Below are 27450 nucleotides of genomic sequence, written 5' to 3' on the forward strand. Positions count from 1 at the left end.
CTAGCGTCACACTTAATTGGAGATTATTGGGGGGGCATACGTTGTGTCCGACATATCCGTATGCACAGCATAACGGTGTCTGTATTAGCGAGGGAGTGCTGTATAACAAACACTGAGCAATATCCAACTGAAAACAAATCATTCAATCAAATAAATAAATAAACAAATAAAAAGACCACACGAACGACGAAATTCATCACATTAGCTGCTATTCCACCGGGATTCATTATGAAATTGTGGCCATTTTGTTCATTTTCAGGATGAGAAAAATCATTACCAAAAACTTCCTATGGTATTTTTGCACAGGTTCTTTGCAGTTTTTCCCATGGTTATACTAACATTTACCATAGTTGCCAGGTATATTAATATGCTTTACCATACCTTTCTGTGCTTTCACTGTGCTTTATTACACTTTGCTGTGATTTTACCGCAGAGAAACTTTTAGAAGTGTTACTCGGGAGTCCATCCAACCCTGTGAAACTCTATCAGATGCATGGGGATTTGCAGCCATTGTTTTAAATTGTTACGAATAAAAACAGAGGCAGAGAGACAGAAAGATGTTTTTGTGTCACCTGTAGACCGAATTCTTCCAGACTATTTGATCTGGGCAGAGTCTTGCCTGCAGACAGTTCCTCCTTCCCTCCTCTCCCCTTCCCTCCCTCTTCCTCCTCCTGTCCCAGGTCGATGATGTCATCAAGAGTGGAAAGCAGAGAGAGGAGGTTGAGAGAGGAGGGAGGTGCACTGGGGTCTAACGGAGAAAAATAAACAAATACTTTAAATATGTAATTATTAACACACAAACATATCCCATACAAACACCTACAGAGGGATCTCATAATCTCGTAGTAAACACCTACAAGTACATTTGTATACCTGTGGATTATATCCAAACACAATCTAAAATGCCTAGGATGTATGACGAAAGTTTGGTACTGCATCCACACACACCCAGATTCAGATACACTCAATAGCGGGTGAATTTCCTAATCAAGTTGTTATATACACTACAGCAACTATAGCAGCTAGACTATAACGCAGTGTTTGGGATTGCTAACTACAGCAGCTTGACTATAATGTAGTGTTTGGGGATTGCTAACTAATGTAACTAGAATAGAGCACAGTGTTTGATTGACTATAGCAGCTAGACTAGAGCACAGTGTTTGATTGACTATAGCAGCTAGACTAGAGCACAGTGTTTGATTGACTATAGCACAGTGTTTGATTGCTAACTATAGCAGCTAGACTAGAGCACGGTGTTTGATTGGCTATAGCACAGTGTTTAATTGACTACAGCAGCTAGACTAGAGCACAGTGTTTGATTGCTAACTATAGCAGCTAGACTAGAGCACAGTGTTTGATTGCTAACTATAGCAGCTAGACTAGAGCACAGTGTTTGATTGACTATAGCACAGTGTTTGATTGCTAACTATAGCAGCTAGACTAGAGCACAGTGTTTGATTGCTAACTATAGCAGCTAGACTAGAGCACAGTGTTTGATTGACTATAGCACAGTGTTTGATTGCTAACTATAGCAGCTAGACTAGAGCACAGTGTTTGATTGCTAACTATAGCAGCTAGACTAGAGCACAGTGTTTGATTGACTATAGCAGCTAGACTAGAGCACAGTGTTTGATTGACTATAGCAGCTAGACTAGAGCACACTGTTTTGGATTGCTATAGCTGCTAGAATGTTTGTAACACAGTACTTAATGTATAAAACAGAAAATTAATTGATTTCAAACCTTTCTTCCTAAAATCCATTCCCTTTTTGAATCCTGGAGGAATGGAGAGAAGATCTGGAAAATCAAAATACAATTTTAATTAATATATATATATATATATAGATAGATAGATAGATAGATAGATAGATAGATAGATAGATAGATAGATAGATAGATAGATAGATAGATAGATAGATAGATAGATAGATACATACATACATACATACATACATACATACATACATACATACATACATAGATACATACATACATACATACATACATATATACAGTTGTAGTCAAAAGTTTACATACCCCAATGGAAATTTATCATTTCTTGAAAACAAAGAATTATAGGAAAAATCTTTTGTAGCAAAAGTTTTGCTTTTGTGGATGAGGAAAAGTTACAAGAAATAGATGCCTACAATTATTTATTTATTTATTTTTTTTGGCAAAACTCCAAAAATGCTAATTCAAAAGTATTCATAGCCTGACAAGAAAAATGAAATTAATAGGTAGTTGAGGCGCCTTTAGCAACAATAACCTCTTTTAAACAATTAGGATATTTGTCAATGAGCTTTTGGCATGATTCTTTAGTGATTTTTGACCATTCTTCAACACAAAATTGTTCCAGTTCATTCAAATTCTGAAGACTTCTCTTGTGCACATCAGTGTGACCAAATAGCTAGAATTTTGTTTCATCACTCCAGAAAACAGTTGACCAAAACTCATAGTTAAGTATATGTAAACTTACAGAAACTATAATGAGATCCAAAATGGAAAGTTACCTATATGGTAACAGTATCCTGGGAGACAGTCAGTATGGTTTTAGGAAAGGGAGATCGTGTCTAACAAACCTGCTTGATTTTTTCGAGGATGTAACATCGACAATGGATAATTGCAAAGCATATGACATGGTTTATTTAGAAAGTACTGATTAGAGGAGAAACCTCAAAATGGAGCGAGGTAACCAGTGGAGTACCACAGGGATCAGTATTAGGTCCTCTGCTATTCCTAATCTACATTAATGATTTAGATTCTGGTATATCAAGCAAACTTGTTAAATTTGCAGACAACACAAAAATTGGAAGAGTGGCAAACACCGTTGCAGCAGCAAAGGTCATTCAAAATGATCAAGACAGCATTCAGAACTGGGCAGACACATGGCAAATGACATTTAATACAGAAAAGTGTAAGGTACTGCACGCATGCAATACAAATGTGCATTATAAATACCATATGGGAGATACTGAAATTGAAGAAGGAATCTATGAAAAAGACCTAGGAGTTTATGTTGACTCAGGAAGGTCTTCATCTAGACAATGTTGGGAAGCTATAAAAAAAAGGCCAACAAAATGCTCGGATATATAATGAAATATGTTGAATTTAAATCAAAGGAAGTAATTGGGCGGGTTTAGTTCTGAGGTTGGGTCAGTAACATCAGGGTCCCACAAGGCTCTATCCTGGGCCCTGTGATATTTAGTATTTATATGTTTCCCCTCGGCCACATATTAAGATCAGACAGTTTGAATTATCATTTTTACACAGATGACACTCAGATCTATATTCATTCTAAACCTGATATTGATGCTGCTGCCTCTGTTCTTACTACCTGTATCTCTGATATAAAAAGTTGGATGTCGCAAAATGTTTTACACCTAAATTGTAATAAGACTGAGGTTATGCTGTTAGGTACAGTGCCTTGCGAAAGTATTCGGCCCCCTTGAACTTTGCAACCTTTTGCCACATTTCAGGCTTCAAACATAAAGATATGAAACTGTAATTTTTTGTGAAGAATCAACAACAAGTGGGACACAATCATGAAGTGGAACAAAATTTATTGGATATTTCAAACTTTTTTAACAAATAAAAAACTGAAAAATTGGGCGTGCAAAATTATTCAGCCCCCTTAAGTTAATACTTTGTAGCGCCACCTTTTGCTGCGATTACAGCTGTAAGTCGCTTGGGGTATGTCTCTATCAGTTTTGCACATCGAGAGACTGAAATTTTTGCCCATTCCTCCTTGCAAAACAGCTCGAGCTCAGTGAGGTTGGATGGAGAGCATTTGTGAACAGCAGTTTTCAGTTCTTTCCACAGATTCTCGATTGGATTCAGGTCTGGACTTTGACTTGGCCATTCTAACACCTGGATATGTTTATTTGTGAACCATTCCATTGTAGATTTTGCTTTATGTTTTGGATCATTGTCTTGTTAGAAGACAAATCTCCGTCCCAGTCTCAGGTCTTTTGCAGACTCCATCAGGTTTTCTTCCAGAATGGTCCTGTATTTGGCTCCATCCATCTTCCCATCAATTTTAACCATCTTCCCTGTCCCTGCTGAAGAAAAGCAGGCCCAAACCATGATGCTGCCACCACCATGTTTGACAGTGGGGATGGTGTGTTCAGGGTGATGAGCTGTGTTGCTTTTACGCCAAACATAACGTTTTGCATTGTTGCCAAAAAGTTCGATTTTGGTTTCATCTGACCAGAGCACCTTCTTCCACATGTTTGGTGTGTCTCCCAGGTGGCTTGTGGCAAACTGTAAACGACACTTTTTATGGATATCTTTAAGAAATGGCTTTCTTCTTGCCACTCTTCCATAAAGGCCAGATTTGTGCAGTATACGACTGATTGTTGTCCTATGGACAGAGTCTCCCACCTCAGCTGTAGATCTCTGCAGTTCATCCAGAGTGATCATGGGCCTCTTAGCTGCATCTCTTATCAGTCTTCTCCTTGTATGAGCTGAAAGTTTAGAGGGACGGCCAGGTCTTGGTAGATTTGCAGTGGTCTGATACTCCTTCCATTTCAATATTATCGCTTGCACAGTGCTCCTTGGGATGTTTAAAGCTTGGGAAATCTTTTTGTATCCAAATCCGGCTTTAAACTTCTCCACAACAGTATCTCGGACCTGCCTGGTGTGTTCCTTGTTCTTCATGATGCTCTCTGCGCTTTAAACGGACCTCTGAGACTATCACAGTGCAGGTGCATTTATACGGAGACTTGATTACACACAGGTGATTCTATTTATCATCATTAGTCATTTAGGTCAACATTGGATCATTCAGAGATCCTCACTGAACTTCTGGAGAGAGTTTGCTGCACTGAAAGTAAAGGGGCTGAATAATTTTGCACGCCCAATTTTTCAGTTTTTTATTTGTTAAAAAAGTTTGAAATATCCAATAAATTTCGTTCCACTTCATGATTGTGTCCCACTTCTTGTTGATTCTTCACAAAAAATTACAGTTTCATATCTTTATGTTTGAAGCCTGAAATGTGGCAAAAGGTCGCAAAGTTCAAGGGGGCCGAATACTTCCCATCAGCTAAGTAAAACCAATGCTGTAAATCTGTCAGTTGTGGGCTCCCGAGTGGCGCATCCAGTAAAGGCGCTCCGTGTGGAGTGCAGGATGCGCTCTATAGTCTGGACGTCGCGAGTTCGAGTCCAGGCTATTCCTTTGCCAACCGAGGACGGGAGCTTCCAGGGGCGGCGCTCAATTGGCCAAGCGCTGCCCGGGGGGAGGGAGGGTTCGGTCGGCCAGGGTGTCCTCGGCTCACCGTGCACCAGCGACCCCTGTAGTCTGGCCGGGCGCCTGTGGGCTTGCCTGTAATCCGAGTGGATTTTAAAATCAGTGACCTAAATCAAGGGTTTAAACTGCTTTGTACCGCCCCCTACAGGACAGACTGTGTCAGGAGAGAAACACTGTTTTGTACAGTAGAATGTGTGCTATTGATTTTAGATGTCATTCATGCACTGGTTTCCTCTGCATGATATCTTTTTGATGCAGTAATTTATACACTCTGCTATATGAACGAATACGAACATGGTCATTTCAAGCAGTGTTTGTTGAAATATTTTATTTTCTTACCTTTATCAAAGTCAATATCTTCTTCAAGCTGTCCTTTCTTTTTAATTTGGTCCAAATTTGGTTCATCCATTCCCCCTAAAAGTAACATTGGAACCATTTAAAAAAAAAAAACTTTTGAAGAAATGTTCCCTTCAATAACACAGATGAAGTGCTCTGTCCTTCGGATGAGACGTAAAACTGAGGTCCTATTGTAAGTGACTCTGCAGCAGCAGTTGTGTTGCACAGTTCACCCCCTAGTCTCTGTAAGTCGCTTTGGATAAAAGAGTCTGCTAAATAATAATAATAATAATAATAATAATAATAATAATAATAATAATAATAATAATAATAATGTAACACTGACGAAGGCAGTAGCTGAAACTCTCGTCTGCCTGGCTAGTGTCATCATCAGTGTTTCTTAGCGTAGGAAAATAGTCCTGGCTCGCTCTGTGTCAGTGGCGGAGGGATACGTACCTGGCCAGAAGGGGTAGTTGGTGGTGCTGCCTCTCACCCCCTGAGAGGGGGGTCCGGGGGGCCGCTGGAGGGACAGCGAGTTTTTGGAAGAAAGGCCGGTGTCTTCAAGCAGCTCCTACACACAACACAACACAAACACACACAGTGACACAACTGCAAAGGGTTTCATAAAAGGAATGCAATTGTACCTATTTTTGTCTCCCTCTCACTCCTAGTTTCCCTTCCTCTCTCTCTCCACAATTTAGGCTTTTATAAATGTATTTCAATTCTAATAAATCTGCTCACTTTAGCTAATGCCATTAAATAACAGGATTAGCCTGATTGTCCTTCTCTGTAGCGAGGCACAACAAACACACACACACACACACACAAACACAGACACACAGACAGACACACACAGACAGACACAGACACACAGACACACAAACCTCTTGAAAGTCCAGCAGCTCCCCAGTCGTCGGGTTCCTCACCACTTTCAGTGTGGAATGTACGGGGCTGGGCTCCACATGAAGCAGGGAGTCAAAACACTGCGAGCGTTTGAAAACCCTGCAGCACAAACAAGAGAAACACACATGGGCAACCCCAGACTAAAGCCATGAGAAAAAGGCTAGTCTAGTGCATTAACATTACCCCACCAGCACCACATACCAACCAGCCCTCCAGATTAGAACCCAGGTCTCCAGAGAAAGGTGAAAGGCTTGTATCTAATGCATTAACATTTATCACCACCTAACCCTCCCCCAGATTAGAACCCAGGTCTCCAGAGAAATGTGGGAACTTACTTATGGAATTTTTGAAAGGCATTCTCGAAGTTGTGGATGGGAAGCCATTCCGGATCACACAGGAAGCGCCTCTCCACCTCCGAGACCAGATCCAGGGCAAAGGGCGGCAAACCTTGGGGCAGCTGAATTAAAAATGATAAAATGCACGGTTTCATCATTCTACGCCAAACCATTGCTGCAATTCTAGTTGCCTGTCATAGATACATGTAACACAGGCTAGATCAGTCAGAGTGTCTTTAGAGATATATATATATCTATCTCTAATATATATATATAGGCAACTAAAACTGAAGAGCAGTTTATTATTATTATTATTATTATTATTATTATTATTATTATTATTATTATTATTAATTTGGCGGACACCTTAATCCGAGGCGATTTACTGGTGTTACAGGGCAGTACAGTGTTACAATGCACGATTAATATTTAAATACAGTATAGTTTACAGTTAGTGCAAATAATACTACTAAAATATAATCTGAACCAGGATGCAACAAGTCAGGATTGCAACAAGTTATATCTACAATGACACAGTGCAATAGTGCAAGGAATGTGCATTAGCTGAGGATCTAGTCACGAGGTGCTGAGGTCAGGCAAGTCCAGCATAGGGGTAGATCAAGAGATCTACAAGTGCTGGCTAAACAGGGGGGTCTTGAGGAGGCAGCGGAAGGCAGCGAGAGACGGAGCAGTCCTGAAGTTTTCCGGAAGCTGGTTCCACCACAGAAGGCAATTCAATCTTTAATCATAACTTGATAAGCGGTTCTCCAGATGTATACATGAATGTAAGTGTTGCATAAAGAGAAACGGATTGTACAGACACCTCCATACAATCCCAGGACCCGATATCGTCATCGAGATATTCTAAATAAAGTTAATATCAAGTTCCATGCCGATCGGCTCTACAGATATATGGAGAAATATGAAGTGTGACATTATTATTATTTGTTTATTTAGCAGACCTCTTTATCCAAGGCAACTTACAAAGACCAGGGTGTGTGAGCTATGAATCAGCTGCAGTCACTTACAACAACGTCTCACCCGAAAGATGGAGCACAAGGAGGTTAAGTGACTTGCTCAGGGCCACATAATGAGTCAGAGTGAGCTGGGATTTGAACCGGGGACCTCCTGGTTTCAAGCCCTTTTCTTTAACCACCGGACCACACAGCATCCCATATATGTAGGTACGACCGTCTCCACTATATCCCCTTCACATGGGGATAAAATAGAGGAGTCCATATATCCTGCTATGATAGCAGTGCTATCCCCACACTACAGATTCACCCTCTGCACTCATGCATACTCACAGTGCTGTGGGGGAGCAGGCAGTTGGTTTGTTCTTGAGAGATGAGCTCAAAGCCACCGGAACAGCCCATCTGCAGCAGCGACAGGGGGAGATCGACCCCGTCCATTGGAGGCAAAACTGGGAAGAAATGTTTGTCAGCCTAGTTTAAGAAACAACTAGGTGCCGATGCTTAATCAAGCTCATGTGTTGTAAGGTTTTATTATTTTTAAATAATAATAATAACATTATTATTATTATTATTATTATTATTATTATTATTATTATTAATAATAATAATAATAATAATAATAATAATAATAATAATAATAATAATAATAACAACAACAACAACAATCTAACGAGTAGCTAACCAAAAACACACATTATTTTAATTTTAATCACACAATCGTGTACGTACCGACTTTAAGTTAATAAACAAATCACCCAAGAATATATATATATATATATATATATATATATATATATATATATATATATATATATATATATATATATATATATACCTTGCCGATGTGAAAAACAACAACACTAATAATATATTTTGTGTTCGAATTCTGCATGACAGTTTTTGTCAGTGTCAAAACTTTGGCATTGTCTTTACATTTGTTATGGTAAACACAGCAGTATTTGTCAGTAGTTAGTTTAAGTAGGCTGGTATTCTCGTGTACAAGCCTGTAACTAATGTTTATATATTGCATGATAACTGTATACAATGTGCGTACCCATTCTGTCTGTTTCGCTTCCCATCTTCGATTATCATCACTTCAGCTTGCTGTCACTTCGACCTTTGACTCGGAACAGTTTGCTATCGGGGCGGAAGTGTATGTGTATCCCCCCCCCCACCGCACTGAGGGGCAAAACCTTACTCAGTGAATAATAGCATGCAAATTTTTAAATGTAATTTATACACAGCTCACTGTTTTTTCGTAATTATATTTTTATTGTTTTTATTTTTTTTACCTTTATTTTACAAGGACGTCACTTGATATTACAAATACTATTATTTATTACAAGGAAAACCAGGCACAGATAAATGACTAAACATGACAACAACACATTCCACACCGTCCAGTTCAAAATATTACAGCGAGTTTATTAAACACATTAAAACATGATTTACTTTGCTTGATATAGAAAGGCAACTAAAACAAGAAAACATAGTATTGTTACTAGGCAGATTAACTCCCCTTTTTTCCGTTTTCTGAACACATAAATCCGTACCGTCAACTTTTCGCGCACAAATAATGACGTCACATTCCGGAGCTCGTTTTTTCGTCTTCAATGAGAGAAGTTGATAAACAGTAACAGAAAGGTACGTTGCCTGTGGGTTATTATAAAACCATAACACGCTGTGTTTTTAAATTAACTTGACCAGCGAATGTACATCTAGGTGCAGACGTACATTTAATTTAATTAACAAAATAGCTGCGTGTTTATTGCAGAATGGTTTTGTTTCCAACGAGTTTAACCGATGAAGAGGAATCGCTGCAGAAAAAATATGCCAAGCTCAAAAAGAAAGTAAGCGTCAATTTTTATATGATGTTATTTTGACAATGGTACGATTCTTTTTTGATGTTTCTGTAAGTTTATTACAGTCTTCCAAAGTTTAATTTCATTAAGGCTGCAGACAGACAGAACATGCCACGCAAATGCTGTTCAATTTGACAATACAATATACTTTCTTCATCATTATGCATGGTCTCTGTCTGTGTCAGACCGGGGGTCATAATTACATACACAATGACAGCATCATTGTTTGCTGAAATTACAATGCTATTTTGTTAAATTACAATCGGTTACAGTTACAATTGCAATTATGATTACAATTACACGAAAAAGTAACATAAATCGCTACACAATTACTCTGTTTATAGTTTACCAGTAATCGCAGGTACAAATACACAAACATCATATAGAACGTTTTTTCAAACCAATGGGGTCACTAAAAGTGGTTGAAAATACGAGAATGTTCGCTCAACGTGAAACACAGCATGGAACTGTGAATGATAATGCTTGAACCTTCAATTACAAATACACTGTAATTGCAATTAATTACAAATTACTAGGGCTACCGAGCGATTTAAAAAATCAATCACAATTAATCTTGAGGGAAAATAATGTATCTCAGTTAATCTCGGTTTTAATCGCATATTTAATTGATACAATTACTTTATCCATATAATTTAATTGGGTTGTAATTTATTATTATTATTATTATTATTATTATTATTATTATTATTATTATTATTATTATTATTATTAATCATCCAAAAAACAACCCAGTTTAGTTTCAGTAAAGCTTCAGACAAAGAGAAGGAGATGTGATACCTTTTATTGGACTAACTAAACAATAATTAATCACAAGCTTTCAAGAGATCAAAGGTCTATTCTTCAGGTGAAAGTAGGAAAGAGAGATTGATGTTTACATTCTTAAGGTGGCATCAGAACTTTAACAAAAACAACCCGTTTTGAATCACAACAATTGTAATGTAAGGAAAAAAGCTGTGTTTAAAAAATAAATAAATAAACAGGAGTGGCTGCATAATAAACAATGTCAATATCAAAGACAAAATAAATAAATTAAGAATAAAATGTAAACTGTAACAGTAAATACTAATATAGGGAACGAAATAGGGAAAAATATATAAAATAATTAAATGAAATAAGTGTAAATAAATAGTGTGTGTGTGTGTGTGTATATATATATATATATATATATATATATATATATATATATATATATATATATATATATATATATAAAATTTATATATTTTAGCTCAAAGAGCCAGCTGCCCAACGTTTCGATATGTTGTACATATCTTTCTCAAGGGAGATATATATATATATATATATATATATATATATATATATATAAAATTATTTATATAGCACTTTTCATACAGACAGTATGCATCATGACCAAGAAACAAGACAGAACAGTATAATCACACAATTAACAAAATACAATGATATTAATAACAATAAATAACAAATATCTAAATAGGACCAAATAAAATAAATAAGAACAAATAAAATACAAAGTTAGCAGATAAAAATAGATAACAGAATCTTTAATCTTGATTTAAAAATACTGACCGAAGCAGCATCTCTAATAGAGGAAGGCAAAGAGTTCAACAGCTTGGGAGCATTAAAACAAAACGCACTTTCTCCTCTCCTTTTCAGTTTTACCATTGGGAGGCACAAAAGTCCGGCGCTAGCCGACCTTAAAGTGCGCAGAGGTTTATATTATTATTATTATTTGTTTATTTAGCAGACGCCTTTATCCAAGGCGACTTACAGAGACTAGGGTGTGTGAACTATGCATCAGCTGCAGAGTCACTTACAATTATGTCTCACCCGAAAGACGGAGCACAAGGAGGTGAAGTGACTTGCTCAGGGTCACACAATGAGTCAGTGGCTGAGGTGGGATTTGAACCGGGGACCTCCTGGTTACAGCCCTTTTCTTTAACCACTGGACCACACAGCCTCCTCATGGGGACAGAATTTCTCTTAGGTACTTTTAATATGTGCTTGATTAGCCACACTGTATAGGTAACAAGTGTCTTCCTAATCTCTTAGTAAAACCAGAAATGGATCAGACTGCTCTGCAATGGGAGTCGTATTTCCATCCCTGCTTTATTGTTGTGGTGTTTTATCACAGAAAAAGGCGCTGATGGCTTTAAAGAAACAGAGCTCGACCAGTCAGGCCACGCAGGGAGGGCTGAAGAGAAGTAAGTGCTGTTTTTTAGCTATCATTCTGAGTGCTTCTAATTGCAACACACTGTTTTGTTAGCGGCAATGACTTTTGAAAGTTGTTTTGTGATTTGTAACCTCTCTCTGTCTCTCAGCACTTTCAGACCAGCCGACTGTGGACACAGCCACAGCGACAGAGCAGGCAAAGATGTTAATAAAGACCGGAGCCATAAGTGCAATCAAAGCAGAGAACAAGAACTCAGGGTTCAAGCGCTCTCGCACCCTGGAGGGTAAACTCAAGGTACAGACAGAGAGCTAAGGATGCAGCAAAAGAATCGACTATTAATTGATTATTGATTAGCATGGCATTTATTTTGACCCAGCCTCAATCAAACATTCATTGAATGATTAACCACTGTGGTGCCTAGCTAGCTACCCAAAAACACAAGCTTCTTTATTAGCGTGCTATACAAATGAAACTGGCGTAGTGCTGTAGTTCTGTGGTTAATGTCACTGCAACCCCCCTCCTCTTTTATTTTGGTTCTGTTCAGGGTGTTCCATTCTAAAGTGTCCCTCTCCTCTCTCACTCTGCCTCTTTCTCTCCCCACACAGGACCCAGAGAAAGGCCCAGTGCCAACCTTTCAGCCTTTTCAACGTAGCGTGTCTGCTGACGAGGAGAGCTCTGAGGTGAGGGGACGGTGGTGCAAGTGTGTGTCTGCTGAGGAGGGGAGGGGAGGGGGAGTGTGTTTGTCTGCTGAGGAGGGGGTTGTGTGTGTCTGCTGAGGAGGAGAGCTCTGAGGGGAGGGGAGTGTGTGTGTGTTCTGTGGAGGAGGGAAAGAGAAGGGAGAGTGTGCTGAGGAGGACAGGTAAGAGAATGAGTGAGGGTGTGTGTCTCTGTCTTTGTGTCTGCTGAGGGGAGAGAGGGAGGTGTGTCTGTCTGTGTGCTCACAAGGATGGCTATAAGGTGAGAGGGAGTGACTGTGTATGCTGACAAGAAGAGCTCTGAGGGTAGGGGGTGTTTGTCTGCTGAGGTGGTAAGGGCGAGAATATGTTGCTTGCTTGTGTGTGTGTGTGTTTTTAGACTTACAAGCCATCTTTTTCTTTCTTTCTGCTGCAGTCTTCAAAGCGTCCCCAGAGAAAAATGCTGTATGAGAGGTAGGGCCTGTCTGGCACATCCTGACTGCACACTAAACCTTCCTCTTGCTGCCTTTTATCAGAAGCTTTCTCATTCTGGGGTAGTTAGTTCACTTGGAAAACAATAATGATGGAAGCAGGAACAGCAATAGACCATGATGGATGGAACACACATTGTAAACTAAAAAAAACATTTTAGTGTAGTTTATAACTCAGTAATTAATTCTGATCCTGCTATGTATTCTTTTAAAACTTCTTAAAACAGCGTTGTGTAGATAAGGTCTTGCATAATGTGCTTTAGTGTAATTAAGACACATCAGAGAATTACTGACTACTGTATATTGGATTGGGTGAGCTCTTGTAGAAGTATTGAAAAGACAGTATGTGTGTGTATATAGTAGTCAAAAGTTTACATACCCCAATGGAAATTTATAATTTCTCAAAAACAATTGTAGGAAAAATATTTTGTAGCAAAAGTTTTGCTTTTTTGGATGAGGAAAAAAAGTTACAAGAAATAGATGTCTACAATTATTTATTTCAGCATTTCTTTTTATTTTTTTTGCAAAACTCCAAAAATGTTAATTGAAAAGTATTCATACCCTGACAAGGGAAATAAAAATAATTGCTAGTTGAGGCACCTTTAGCAATAATAATATATTTGTCAATGAGCTTTTGGCATGATTCTTCAGTGATTTTTTGACCATTTTTCAACGCAAAATTGTTCCAGTTCATTCAAATTCCGAGGACTTCTCTTGTGAACAGCCTTTATCAACTCATACCAAAGATTCTCAATCGGATTTAGATCAGGACTTTGACTAGGCCATTCCAGAACCTTGATTTTATTCTTCTTTAACCATTCTGAAGTAGATTTTGACGTTTGCTTTGGATCGTTGTTGTGTTGGAACGTCTAGTTGCACTTTAAATCAAGTTTTGTAGCGGAGGGTTTCAGGTGATTGGCCAATATCTTTTGGTATGCTGTGGAATCCATTTTACCATGTGCTGGAACTATATTTCCTCTGCCATTAGTGGAAAAACAGCCCCATAGAAGGATATTACCACCTCCATGCTCGACAGTAGGTATGGTGTTCTTTTCTTTGTACGCCTCACCACACTTTCTCCAAACTTAACGACTATCAGCGTGACCAAATAGCTCGATTTTTGTTTCATCACTCCACAAAACCTTTGATCGGAACTCGTATCCATCATTCAAATGCCATTTTGCAAACTTTAAGCAATTGTCCTTGTGATGTTTTCCTAAGAGTGGCTTTTTCCTTGGCCTGTGATCATAGAGACCTTCACCATGCAATACTCGACCTATGGTTGAAATGGAAACCCCAGTCCCACTTGCAGCCAATTCACTTTGAATATCTTTGGCAGTCAATCTCGGATTGTTATTAACCTTCCTCACAATTCTTCTACTTGTTCTTGGTGAAAGAACCTTCTTTCTTCCAGACCGAGGGAGCGTTGTGACAGTACCATGAGTCTTGTACTTCTTGATAATAGAAACAGTAGTTGAAATTGGGATACTCAAATGCTTGGAAATCTTCTTGTATCCTTATCCAGCTTTATGACAATAAATCATTTTCTGCCAAAGGTCTTCCGATAGCTCTTTACTTTCTCCCATATTGCCTTATTGGTAATGACAGCAATCATCCTATGCCTTTTAAACTCTCTAAGCATGTTCACCTACAATCCAGCATTTTGTAGACTTTTCTAGAATTAGGTTCTGCATTATCATATTGACATTTATACTATCATAGCATCAAAGGATATGAATACTTTTGAATTGGCGTTTTTGGAGTTTTGCAAATTGTAGACATCTATTTCTTGTAACTTTTTTTTCCCTCATCCAAAAAAGTTAAACTTTTGCTACAAAAGATTTTCCCTATAAATATTTGTTTGAGAAATTATACATTTCCATTGGGGTATGTAAACTTTTGACTACAACTGTATGTGTATATATGTGTGTGTATATATACTGTGTGTGTGTGTGTGTGTGTGTGTGTGTGTGTGTATATATATATATATATCTCAATAACCCTTTCTGTTTCTTACTCTTTATTTCTGTATCTCTTCCTCACTTTATTCACTTCTCTTTGTTCTTTTTCCTTTTTCTTTTCCTCTCTTCCTTTCTTTCTGTGTTTGTTTCTTCCCCTCTCAGTTTTGTCAGCTCAGGCGCTCGCACACTTGGAGACTCTGACAGGGAGAGTGGGGATGGAGTGCTACAGAACACAGGAGAGAGGGACCGAGAGCTGGATCGAGATAGGGACCGGGACAGGGACAGGGACAGGGACAGGGACAGGGACAGAGGGAGAGGGGACAGGGACCGGGAGAGAGACAGAGAGAGAGACGCACCATTCAGACGTGAGTATTATACAAACACTTTCTTGTACCTGTTGTTAGCAGCAGCAGCAGCAGCAGCCTAATTATCCTAATCACTGTCAATGAGTCTAAAATACTTTGTCTTTCTTCCTGCTAGCACTAGCAACATTATCACTGAGCCTGCTTTAAAGCAGTGCAAACCAAGGCGTCTTTCAAATCAATTCTCATTTCCCTATTTTCTAGTTTCAATAGTCCACCAAGGTTTATTTTTTAACCTGCATTCTTTCAACAAAGTTCAGGCAAAACTCAAACGTTTAACACTTGGCTAATATTTGAAACTCAACTGCAGTGCTTTGCCCAGGTTTTTATGACGCACTCTTTTTTTTTAAATTATTTTTTTGTTTCCCCCTCTTGCCCAGGCTCGGACTCGTTCCCGGATCGGCGCCCCCCTCGGAAGGGGAACACGCTGTATGTGTACGGAGTGGGGATGAGCGATGAGAGCCTGAGAGCAGCCTTCTCTGTGTGCGGCAACATCATAGACCTGTCCATGGACCCTCAGAGGAAGTGAGACTCACACTGCACACTACTCTCACTGTGTCTGTGTGCATCTGTCTCTGTCTTCGTGTGTCTGTCTCGTGAGGGTGTGATTGTCTCTGTGTGTATGTCTTTTTGTCAGTGCGTTTGGGTTGTCTCAGTATTTAATCTCTGTTTTTATTTTTTTAGCTGTGCTTTCATCACCTTTGAGAAGATGGAGTCAGCTGACCAGGCCATCGCAGAGGTGAGGTTCACTGAATTCGATTTTGAATCTGACCCCAGCCTCATCTACTATAACTACAACTGCAGTGTGAAACTATGTTTAAATACTACAAGAAAGTAAAATAAAAAGCCTTGTAGTTGAAACATATGTCATTGAATTTTGGTCTCTTGGCGTTTTTAATCTCCATACCCTTGCAAAACTTGTGTCTGAGTTTATACCAATATGCAATCCCTGAAAGATAACCCTCTCCCCCCTCTTTTCTACCTCTACCCCCCCCCCCCCTGCTCCCTCTCTCTTTTCCCTCTCCCAGCTGAATGGCAGGTGTGTCGGTGATGTGATTTTGAAAGTCAGTATCGCTCGTAAGCAGCCCATGCTGGAAGCTGCAACAGGGACGTCTGTCTGGGCCCCTCTAGGTAAGAACCGGTCTTTCATTTCAAACCAAAATATCAGAGCTCTCCTAAACAGCTTGCTTCACACACCCTTAACACCTTAGTGTACTGAGGAACGTTCTACTTTCTTTACATGAGAACCTTTATAAATATTATCACTAGTAAAAGCGTAGCAACATGTAATAAAGCAGTGAAAGCATTGTAAAGCACAGAAAGGTACGATAAAGCCTTTAAAAACATTGCAAACCAGGTTCCCGTAAATGCATAATACAACCATGGGAAAAGCATGGTAAAACTGCAAAATTACTATGGTAAACCTTTATAAGGGATATTATATCATAATAGAGGTATGTATCGCTTGTGTTATGATACAAGACCAGAATCTCAACATCTTAGCTTATTGTAGAATGGCTCATGGATAAATAATACGTTGTGTTTTATATCTCGTTTAATTTTTGACTTCTAACAAAATAGTCCATCATTAAATGATCATTTAATCTTCCTGCGCATCACACAAGTAGCCCATCAGGACTTTCACACGTATCAAGATGCATACTGAATCGCAGATTATTTTTCTGATTTTCTGCCTCTCCTCTCTTTCTTTCTCACACCAGCGGTTCAGAACAGTGCTAAAGGATCCCACAGAGACAAGAGGAACCAGATTGTGTACAACGAAGATCTCTTCTGAGTCTCAAGACAAACATTTACATTGCAGTTCACTTGATTTTTCTGCGTTTCCCCTGCACGAGAGTCAGAGAGAGAGCGAGACAGACCCTCCCCCCTTTCAGTCTCTCTGTGGCCTCAAACTGTTGCGGTGCGTGTGTGTTTTTGTGTGATGCGGATTACACTGAAAGTCCACTGTCTGTTCTTCTTGGGGCTAGGCATTTGAGACCACTGACCTACCAAATGTATTTCACTTGTGACCTGAGCAAAAGTCTAGTGAATAACATTAAACCATTAACGCCACAGGATTTTCACCTTCAGAGAAAGCCAATAAGCATGAATGAGAGGCTGGTGAAACTGCTTGCTGTCTATCTATCTCTCTGTCTGTGCTATCAAGCCCTACCGAGATGGGAGGATAGTCTACCGAATTACCCGCTGCCCCACCTAGACCCCCCAGATTGGAACCCATGCCTAAAAGGTGAAAGGCAGGAATGAAAGGCTTTTGAATCCCCCTCCCCCTTTGAAATTGTATTGTGCAACTTTTTATAGAGGGTAAAAAGGTCCCAAATTCGCACTGGGGAAAAAATTACATTTAAACTAATATCAGTTAAGTGTGGCATTCCAATTTAATAGACAATAAAATAAACATTCAAATAAATACATGCCTTTTGTTTTTTTGTTAATGCATTGATTACACAGATTCCAGTTTTGCCTCAGTAACAGTGATGAAGGCACTAGCCGAAACGCCTGTCTGCTTGACTTGTTTCTGTTAGTTTTCAATTGCACTGATGAAGGCACTAAGCAAAATGTTTAATAGATCATGCAAAACCAGCGATTGGTTACTGAGAGTAGGGATTTCACAGTATACAATTTCCGCGGTTTTGATACATTCTCCATTTGTGACCCCTGGTCCTTGTTTCTTTTTTCTGGTCAAAAAAGTCCCCTGGGTCGACTTTGTCAATATCGTTTAGAATTTTGAATGCTTGAATCAGATCACCGCATAGTCATCTTTGTTCAAGACTGAACAGATTCAATTCTTTGAGCCCGTCTCCATACGACATGCCTTTTAAACCCGGGATAATTCTGGTTGCTCTTCTTTGCACTCTTTCTAGAGCAGCAATATCCTTTTTGTAGCGAGGTGACCAGAACTGAACACAATATTATAGATGAGGTCTTACTAATGCATTGTAAAGTTTTAACATTACTTCACTTGATTTAAATTGAACACTTTTCACAATATATCCGAGCATCTTGTTGGCCTTTTTTTGTAGCTTGTGGAGTGTGGAGTAGTGGTTAGGGCTCTGGACTCTTGACTGGAAGGTCACGGGTTCAATCCCTGGTGGGCTATACTGCTGCTATACCCTTGAGCAAGGTACTTTACTTAGATTGCTCCAGTAAAAATGGGTAACTGTATGTAAAAAATAATGTGATATCTTGTAACAATTGTAAGTCGCCCTGGATAAGGGCGTCTGCTAAGAAATAAATAATAATAATAATATAGCTTCCTGTGGCAAAGTGCCTGGTAAGGGCAACAGGTGTAGCGGTGATGCGGTGCAGGAGTGACAGGCAGACAACGGTATTCCAGTGAAAAAGTGCTTTATTTCTTTTCCAGGTCTGGTGACCGAAAAATAACTAAATCCCCGGCGATACACAACAATGTGTAACGCACGGGGATAACAATAAACAGGGCACAGTCCCGAACAAAAACAAACAGACGGTCACCAGTCCTGGGTGAGTGCAGTCATGATGGTGCTTTAGTGCAAACACAGATAGTGCAGTGTGCAGTGGTGCTCCGGACAGTGCTGACCCTTGGCGACAGCTCCGGAGTAGTGCTTTAACTGTCTGGTGGTGAAAAACACAGGCAATTATACAGACACACACAACACAACACAACGCGTAATTCTTTTTCTTATTAATTGTTTAACAATGAGAGCTCCTCTCTCGATCCTTCTCTCTCCAAACGCTTAACCCAAACGAAGGAAAAGAACAGCGTTACCCTGGCCCCTATATGTAATCCCGCATGATATCTAGGTAAAGGGTTGCAGCTGCCTTATTACTTGCAGCTGCCCCTCGTTTACCTGTCAAATAAATACGGTCTTACAACAGAGTCTCGCTTCCTTCCAGGCTGACCCACTTCCCGGTCCCGGAAACGAACTGTCAGGCCAGCCCTTCCAGATACTTCTCCCGTTCTTTAGCGCCCTCACAGGTCGGGAGGAAGATTTATCACCAGAACTCATTGTATTTCTGTCATATATCCCATCGCTCAGAGTGGAGCCGAAGGAACACTCGGCTAAATCTACCTTTCCCATTACTCCCCCCTCCCGGGAAAAATAATCCACATTTTGGTGGTCTTTCCCCGCACGGTGTACCATGTGGTACATGAAGGGCTGCAACGCCAGATACCACCGAGTTATCCGGGCATTGCTGTCCTTCATTGTGCTTAACCACTTGAGTGGGGCGTGGTCTGTGACAAGATCAAATGAGTGTCCCAGCAGGTAGTAAAGAGTGAGTAGCCCATTTAATGGCCAAACACTCTTTTTCGACTACGGAGTAGTTACGTTCCCGAGATAACATTTTTTTGCTCAGGTACAATATCGGGTGTTCTACTCCAGCTACTTTTTGGGACAAGACTGCACCCAAACCTACATCCGATGCGTCGGTGTGGAGGATGAATCTCTTGGTGAAATCTGGGGTAATAAGAGTGGGGGCCTGGCAAAGTTTACACTTAATCGTATCAAACGCCCCCTGACACTCAGCTGACCATTTAATTAAATTTGGAGCACTCTTTTTGGTGAGGTCGACTAACGGGTTCACCACTGTGGCGTACTCGGGGATGAAGCGGCGGTAATAACCGGCTAAGCCCAGTAGTGACCTCACCTGAGTCTTGGTTTTGGGGATCGCTGCATCAACCAAAGCCTGGATTTTGGTGACCACAGGTCTCACCCTTCCATTTCCCATTAAAAATCCCAAATATTGAGTCTCTGTTTTGGCAAACACACATTTCCTCAAGTTAGCTGTCAGCCGGGCTGCTCTTAGAGACTGAAGAACGGCTGCAACCCTAGCCAAATGCTCTCGCCAGGTGGAGCTGTAAATCACCACATCATCAATATACGCTGCTGCATATTCATGATGTGGGCGTAACACCTGGTCCATCAGTCTCTGAAAAGCAGCGGGCGCACCATGTAGTCCAAATGGCATGGTTTTAAAGTGGAACAGCCCTTCTGGTGTTGAAAATGCGGTTTTCTCTCTGGAGCTGCGGGTTAAAGGGATTTGCCAGTATCCCTTCGTCAGGTCCAGAGTGGAAATAAACCTTGCTTTTCCCAGTCTAAAAGTTCGTCGACCCGAGGCATGGGATATGCATCGAACTTAGCAATAGCGTTCACCTTTCTGAAATCCACGCAGAAGCGGTTGGTGCCGTCTTTTTTAGCCACTATAACAATTGGGCTGCACCACTCGCTCCTGGAAGGTTCAATCACCCCAAGCTCGAGCATATCCCATACCTCTTTGCGCACGCCACTTCGTCGACTTTCCGGGATCCGGTACGGTCTCTCTCGCACTGTGACACCTGGTGGAGAGATAATGTCATATTCAACTAAGTTTGTTCTACCGGGCACATCAGAAAAAACATCGCTGAACTCCTCAATAAGCTTACGCAGCTCTCTTTGCTGATCCGGAACCAATTGTTCCCCCATTGAAATCGCTCTTGTGCTCGGGGTCTCTGGACAGGGGCCTAAATCATCCTCCAGATTGCCTGGGGCTATAAATAAGACCTCCCTTGCCTGCCAGGGCTTTAACAAATTAACATGGTAAATTTCACGTTCATTCCGGCGATCGGGCTGTCTAATTTCATAATTTACTTTCCCTATAGCCCGAATCACCTCATACGGCCCCTGCCATTTAGCACACAGTTTTGATTCTGATGAGGGAAGTAGCAGCATTACCTTGTCCCCTGGTCGAAAGGTTCGAATCCGTGCATTTTTGTTGTAATGCTGCTGCTGTCGGTGCTGAGCCGATCTGAGGTTGTCTCGGGCCAAACGACCGACCAAATCCAGGCGATCTCTTAGTAGGAGCACATACTTCACTACATTTTTAGACGAGCCTTTGTGCTCCTCCCACCCCTCTCTCAGCAGGTCGAGAATGCCCCGAGGCTGCCGGCCGTACAGAAGCTCAAAGGGGGAGAACCCCGTTGAACTCTGCGGCACTTCTCTCACCGCAAAAAGGAGGTAGGGAAGAAGCGATGCCCAATGTTTCTGCTCTTGTGTTACAATCGCCTCAGCATCGACTTTAAGGTCTGATTAAAACGTTCAACCAGACCGTCCGATTGTGGATGATAAACGGACGTCCTGATGGGAAGTATTTTCAATATTTTGTACACCTGCTGTAACGTATTGGACAAAAAATTGGTCCCGTGATCGGTCAAAATCTCCTTGGGGATCCCTACTCTAGCCATAATCTGCGCTAACTCGGTGGCTATTGCAGCGGCACTAGTGGACCTCAATGGAACTGCCTCCGGGTATTGCGTTGCATAATCCACCACCACTAATATATGCGTATACCCGGAGTCAGAAGGTAGCAAAGGGCCCACTATGTCCATTGCAATGCGCTCGAAAGGAGTGGAAATAATCGGCAGTGGGACCAAAGGGGCGGTGCGCACTCGACCCGGCGCTACTCGCTGGCAGTCTGGGCATGTGGCTACATATCTCGACACATCAGTATGAAGACCTACCCAATAGAATCGAGCCAATATCCGTTCCCCCGTCTTCTTGGCTCCGAGGTGCCCCGCAAAAGGGATATCATGCGACAGCCTCATGACCTCGGTCCGACAAGACGGGGGAACCAACAATTGTGTTACAGGCTGTCCTGTGCCCGCGGCTAGGTTTACCCTATACAGTAATTGCCCCTTGATACTGAAATGTGGATATACTAGCGCCCCAGCGCCGTCAACATCCTTACCTTCAATGGACCGGACCTGCCCCCATGCGTGCACCAGTGACAGGTCGTTATGTTGGCCCCACACTAGGTCCGCGCTTGAGTACCACGGGTCCGGTACATTGAGAGGGGCTGGAATAACCTCTGCTCTAGTCGGCCCAGTAACCTCACTCCCTCGGTCACACTGCGTTCCCACTCCTTTCGACTGGCGTTTGTTACCATTGCAGCACTCTCCCACCAGACCCCAGCCTTGTCTCAAAAACGCTCCCTCCCATTTTGCAGTCCGTCTCTCCTTATTTGTTTTTCTAGGACGGAAAAGAGGGGAAAACATTTCAGTGTGAAAAGGAAACACATCACCAATCCGTTCCTTTTTTTTTCTGCCACGTTTACGTGTGTGGCTGAGACTGCCATTATTTGCATCAATTCTTTGAATTTTGGCCAGTCTCGGCCCAGAATAACTGGGTGTGGCAACCTTTCCGCCACCCCGACTACAAGGTGACGTTTTATCGGTCCTGCCGATAAATATACTTTTAATGTGGGGTATGCCGCCGTGTCTCCATGGATACAGGAGATGGCCACCTGACCTCGTGGCCGCCACGACACACCGCCCAGGAGAGCTGTCCTAATCAAAGTCTGCTCACACCCTGTGTCCACTAATGCGTGGGTTTTCACATTCCCTAACACAACATTAATCAAACAAGGCCCCTCCGGACCATTTTCCCCACGCTTACTAGTTTCAGGTGCCCAATTGCACGCGGCCACGTCACACTCCATGGCAGCGGGGCATGACCTGGCCAGATGTCCCGGCTGGTGGCACCTAAAACAGATAGGAGGGACAGAGGGGGCATAGGTTAAAAATCTGTCCCGCTGCTGGTATGGCAACGGGGCAGGGGCAGCACCTCTACCCCAGCTGGAGGCCAACCTTGGTCTCCATGGGGGAGGCAAGGGGGCCCAATGGGGTCGGTGCTCTAGGAGGTCTGGGTCCCTGGAACACGGGGGGTGGTGGTGGTGGTGTTGGAGGAGAGGGAGGGAGAGGTCGGCTGCTCCGAAGGGCAGGGGCCGACAGGATCCCGATCCGGGCAGAAGTCAGGGAGTCCTCAAAATCTTCCGCCAATTTGACCGCCTCCAGGGTGTCAGGGTTGTGGCGCCGTATCCACGCCTGGGTCTCGGCGCCGACCACATGGCAGAACTGCTCCACCACAATGGCTTCCCCCATCTGCTGGGCGGTCTTCTTCCCAGGGGTCAGCCAATGCACCATGTGGTCGCACAACCGCTCTGCAACCACCCTGGGGCGTGTCTCCGGGGCTCTCCGGTACTCCCTAAACCGCGCCCGGTGGGTCTCCGTGGTGATGTTCAGACGGCGGAGGATAGCCTGCTTGACCAGGTCATAATCGGTGGCGTGATGGTCACTCGTGGCTTGGTAGGCTGCCTGAGCCTCCCCAATCAGGCAGGGTCCCAACTGGCTGGCCCAGAACTCCCGCGGCCAAGCCGCCGCGGTAGCCAGCCGCTCGAACGCCACCAAATACGCCTCCGGGTCATCCTCCGCCGACATCTTCATTGCCCGTGCCTTCAGGGGCGACATCAGCGGTGTTGTGGTAGGGGCCGTCGCTGCAGCGACGGCCAGCCCTACCCGTTCAATGAGCGCCGTGTAGCGCTCCTCCCTCCTTCTCTCCTCTGCGTCGCGTCTGTTCTCCAGCGCCTGCAGCAGCTCCGCCAGTGCGTTGAGGTCCATAGTCCCGTGCTCTGACACCACGTGTGGCAAAGTGGTTAGTAAGGGGAACAGGGGTAGCGGTGATGCGGTGCAGGAGTGACAAGCAGACAACGGTAATCCAGTGACAAATGTTTGTATTTATTTTGTTTCCTGGTCTAGCGACCGTAAATAATAAACCCCGGCAATACACAACGATGTGTAGAGCGCGGGGATGAAACGACAGGTTACAGTCCTGAAATAAAGAAAACAAAAACACGTTCACCCGTCTCGGGTGCGTGCAGTCGTGCTGGTGGTGAGTGAATACACTTTTTATTCGGTGACAGTTCGTGAAGTGGTGATTCGGCTTGTGCTGGCCCAAGGCAACAGCTCCGGATGTGCTTTAGCTGTCTGGTGGTTGTAAAAACACAGACAGTTATTTTTTTACAGTGATTTCAACAAAACAAACACACACACACGCAACTCTTTACACAGTACTTTACTGTCTCGTCCTTCTCGGTCTTTGGCTTAACCCAAACGAAGGAAAAGAACAGCGTTACCCTGGCCCCTATATGTAATCCCGCATGATATCTAGGTAAACGGTTGCAGCTGCCTTATTACTTGCAGCTGCCCCTCGTTTACCTGTCAAATCAATACGGTCTTACAACAGAGTCTCGCTTCCTTCCAGGCTGACCCACTTCCCGGTCCCGGAAACGAACTGTCAGGCCAGCCCTTCCAGATACTTCTCCTCCCGTTCTTTAGCGCCCTCACAGGTCGGGAGGAAGATTTATCACCAGAACTCATTGTATTTCTGTCACAATGGCTAAACATGATCCAGGAGCTGTCGCTAAAGGCCAGCACAAACCTGGACAACATTGCACTGTGTTTGCAATAAAGTACTGTATTTTCACCACGAGCACTAGAGCACGCACTGTGGACGCGTGTTTGTGTTTGCGTTTGTGTTACGTGTGGGTGAATTAAAACAGGACTGTTATTATTTCAAAGCCAACCCGTGGATTACAGATAAACAATACATGCCGCTGTATTGCTTCTCATTGACATTGTTATTATTTACTGTTGTCAGCCATCAGGCATTTGGATTACAAAATACAACTATTAAACAACATTGCACCTGGATTATAATTGTCTGTGTGTTTATTGATCACCTGCACCTGCACTTTGCCACAGGAGACTATAAGGAGACCTGGAACTCCTGACAGCCAACTATTTACTGTGTATATAAAATACCAGTGAGGGAAATACTGTATATACATTAAATGCCACAGAACTATATACTGTACATAATGCCAGGAAATAGAACTTTATTAATCTAATACCAGGTAATATAACTATATAACAGCAGGGAAGTGAACACATTTCTTTATTTTGCAGTTATGTTAATATTTGTTTTTGTTTTAACTCCAAAAATGCCAGGTAAGCAACACAAAATCTCCTAAAAAACAAAAACAATGCAATGTATAGCAGACTTTACTTAAGCTTAAACTTAATTACAAGTCCGGTTCTTTAGGTGTAATCAAAGTAACGATGAGGATGTGGGGGCTTTTACTCTCCGGCTCTGTGAACTGTTTTCCAGGTGGTGAAAAAGAGAACCAGACAGATCCGCCAGGGGTGAAGAGCCGCTCCGGGACCAGTTCTTGCCACCTGCCATCCATCCCCTTCATCTGGAGCTTCAATTGGGGCACAAAATTCTGCATGAGCTGGCTGTTTAAGCACCTGGGTCCACTCAATCATCTCACTATCTGAGGGGATCTGTACAGGAGCTGGGCAGACCCCATTCACCCATCCACGGCTTCTGCCTGCTCAATGTTCTGGCATTCCGCAAAGGCTTTCTCCCTTTGCCTTGGCAGACATGGTGGCCTTGAATGCCATCACCTCTAGGTGACCTCCACCAAACAGCTCTTTCCAGCAATGCAAAATGACGTTCATCCCCAACACCCCCTTTTTCAGCACCCAAGCAGTCATCAGCCTCGATCACCAAGCCTCGATCTGGGATCTAGATCCCCCCTACTGCAAAGTTTAACACAGCATATCCTACATAAGGGATAGTTATTCCATTGGCAGCGCGGACAACCGGACAAATACCACTGCACTTGTATCACTATGAACTGCATTGCACCATGAGCTCTAATTCACCCACTAACAGACTTGTGTATGTGTTTTGTGTTTCATGTTGGTGTATAAAGAACGGGACTATTATTTCAGGACAAACCCGGGGATTAGAAATAAAGTAATACACACCGCTGTGTTGCTTAGCATCATTTATTGTTTACTGGCAGTAGTGTGGAGTAATGGTTAGGGCTCTGGACTCTTGACCGGAGGATCGTGGGTTCAATCCCAGGTGGGGGACACTGCTGTACCCTTGAGCAAGGTACTTTATCTAGATTGCGCCAGTAAAAATCCAACTGTATAAATGGGTAATTGCATGTAAAAAATAATGTGCTATCTTGTAACAATTGTAAGTCGCCCTGGATAAGGGCAACTGCTAAGAAATAATAATAATACTGTTTGTTTTGCCGTCCAGATTACAAATCATTAAACAACATTGCACTTGGATTATAGTTGTCTGTCTGTTTATTGAGCACCTGCACACTGTTAACCACTTTGCCACAATTACTCAGAAAGATTTCTGTGTTTTTGCAAACAAAACTAAAAAAGAAAATGGTCTTTGTAGAATTACGAGGCAGCACCATCTAGTGATCTGCCCAGCTGGATCATGTTTCCTTTAGTTTAGAAGAGCAGCTCCTTAACTCACAGAACCTTGATACAGACAAAAGGGCAAGGAAACATGCAATTTACCAAAAAATTAAGAAAATTGCTTTAACACTTTCCACTCGTTTTGTAAAATGCAGACACTCCCTATCTGTTTAAATTTGTACAGGTATCATAACTTTTGAGATGACTCCTTTGTTGGTTACAAGAATGTCTCCCTTTTACAGTAAATGCGATCAATACCAGAGTTATCTGTGTTTACACTGCCGTCTACAGGCAGGACCTTGACCGTACAAACAGTGGGGCTCTATTTACACCCCACCTCCCCCTGCTTGTAAAGGCACAGTCTCTCCTGTAGGGGGGCAGTGTAAGCAGTTTAAACCCAGCCCTGGGTTTCTCCTGTCAAACTGCGCTCTGTTTAAGTACAACTTTTGGTATTCCTAGCCATGTTATATCTCGACTGCAACTTATATAAAATGCTGCAGCTAGAATTTTAACCGGGACTAAGAGATATTTATATAGTGCCTTTCATAGTGGGCCACCATCACAAAGCGCTTTACAGAAGTAGGCACAGTCACTTACAATAGGACATTGATTTAACATCTCATCTGCAGGATGGAGCACAAGGAGGTTAAGTGACAGAGGTGGGATTTGAACCAGTGACCTACTGGTTACAAGGCCTGGACCACACTGCCTCCTTAAAAGCACATTACTCCTGTGCTAGCATCTATGCACTGGTTTTTAGTCCAATTCAGGATAGATTATAAGGTGTTAATATTTAAATGATCTATTAATACCATATATTTCTAGACACTCACTCAGATCACAGAATGCCAGCTTGCTTATTGTCCCACAAATTTAAAAAAAAAACACAGGTGGTAGAGCATTCAGATATAGGGCCTAGCTCTGTAAGGGAAACACCAAGTGTCACTGTTTTTCAGATTAACAAGATTAAAAACACATGTAGCGTTTTTATGCTAAAATGATGTTCCTTGTTTTACTGTTCTATGTGTTTTTCT

At 42.1% G+C, this 27450-nt stretch overlaps 2 protein-coding genes across 4 annotated transcripts in view; one reads left to right on the forward strand and one right to left on the reverse strand.

The window, feature by feature from the left end:
• The window catches only part of LOC117433954 (superkiller complex protein 2), a 30072-nt gene extending 21116 nt beyond the window's left edge, over positions 1 to 8956 (reverse strand). The window contains exons 1-8 of the mRNA XM_059008822.1: positions 8847 to 8956; positions 8126 to 8241; positions 6819 to 6940; positions 6465 to 6582; positions 6037 to 6151; positions 5584 to 5658; positions 1743 to 1796; positions 573 to 748 (exon numbers count right to left, since the gene is read on the reverse strand). Of these exons, the coding sequence (XP_058864805.1) occupies positions 573 to 748; positions 1743 to 1796; positions 5584 to 5658; positions 6037 to 6151; positions 6465 to 6582; positions 6819 to 6940; positions 8126 to 8241; positions 8847 to 8871 (801 nt within the window). The 5' untranslated portion in view covers positions 8872 to 8956. The remainder of the gene's footprint in view (positions 1 to 572; positions 749 to 1742; positions 1797 to 5583; positions 5659 to 6036; positions 6152 to 6464; positions 6583 to 6818; positions 6941 to 8125; positions 8242 to 8846) is intronic.
• Positions 8957 to 9057: 101 nt separating this feature from the next.
• Positions 9058 to 17743, forward strand: LOC117433955 (negative elongation factor E). Of its 3 annotated transcripts, XM_059008825.1 has the most exons (11): positions 9058 to 9436; positions 9567 to 9642; positions 11789 to 11858; positions 11976 to 12121; positions 12433 to 12507; positions 12938 to 12975; positions 15116 to 15318; positions 15696 to 15840; positions 16000 to 16054; positions 16344 to 16446; positions 17037 to 17743. In XM_059008825.1, the coding sequence occupies exons 2-11, from the start codon at positions 9568 to 9570 to the stop codon at positions 17108 to 17110; spliced, it is 984 nt and encodes a 327-aa protein (XP_058864808.1). In that variant the 5' UTR covers positions 9058 to 9436; position 9567; the 3' UTR covers positions 17111 to 17743. The 3 variants fall into 3 exon arrangements, with proteins under 3 accessions (XP_058864808.1, XP_058864807.1, XP_058864806.1); XM_059008824.1 differs by lacking the exon at positions 9058 to 9436 and having other exon boundaries at positions 9458 to 9642; XM_059008823.1 differs by lacking the exon at positions 9058 to 9436 and having other exon boundaries at positions 9504 to 9642; positions 11707 to 11858.
• The last annotated feature ends 9707 nt before the right edge of the window (positions 17744 to 27450 follow it).

This window comes from Acipenser ruthenus, chromosome 38 (genome assembly GCF_902713425.1).
Source record: "Acipenser ruthenus chromosome 38, fAciRut3.2 maternal haplotype, whole genome shotgun sequence".
Lineage (NCBI taxonomy): Eukaryota > Metazoa > Chordata > Actinopteri > Acipenseriformes > Acipenseridae > Acipenser > Acipenser ruthenus.

Excerpts from the sequence above, each read along its gene's own strand:
- LOC117433955 (XM_059008823.1), top strand. The coding sequence starts at position 9,596 with ATGAAGAGGAATCGCTGCAGAAAAAATATGCCAAGCTCAAAAAGAAA. Across the intron at positions 11,859-11,975 it reads GCAGGGAGGGCTGAAGAGAA|CACTTTCAGACCAGCCGACT; the intron begins GTAAGTGCTGTT and ends TCTGTCTCTCAG. Across the intron at positions 12,976-15,115 it reads AGAAAAATGCTGTATGAGAG|TTTTGTCAGCTCAGGCGCTC; the intron begins GTAGGGCCTGTC and ends TTCCCCTCTCAG.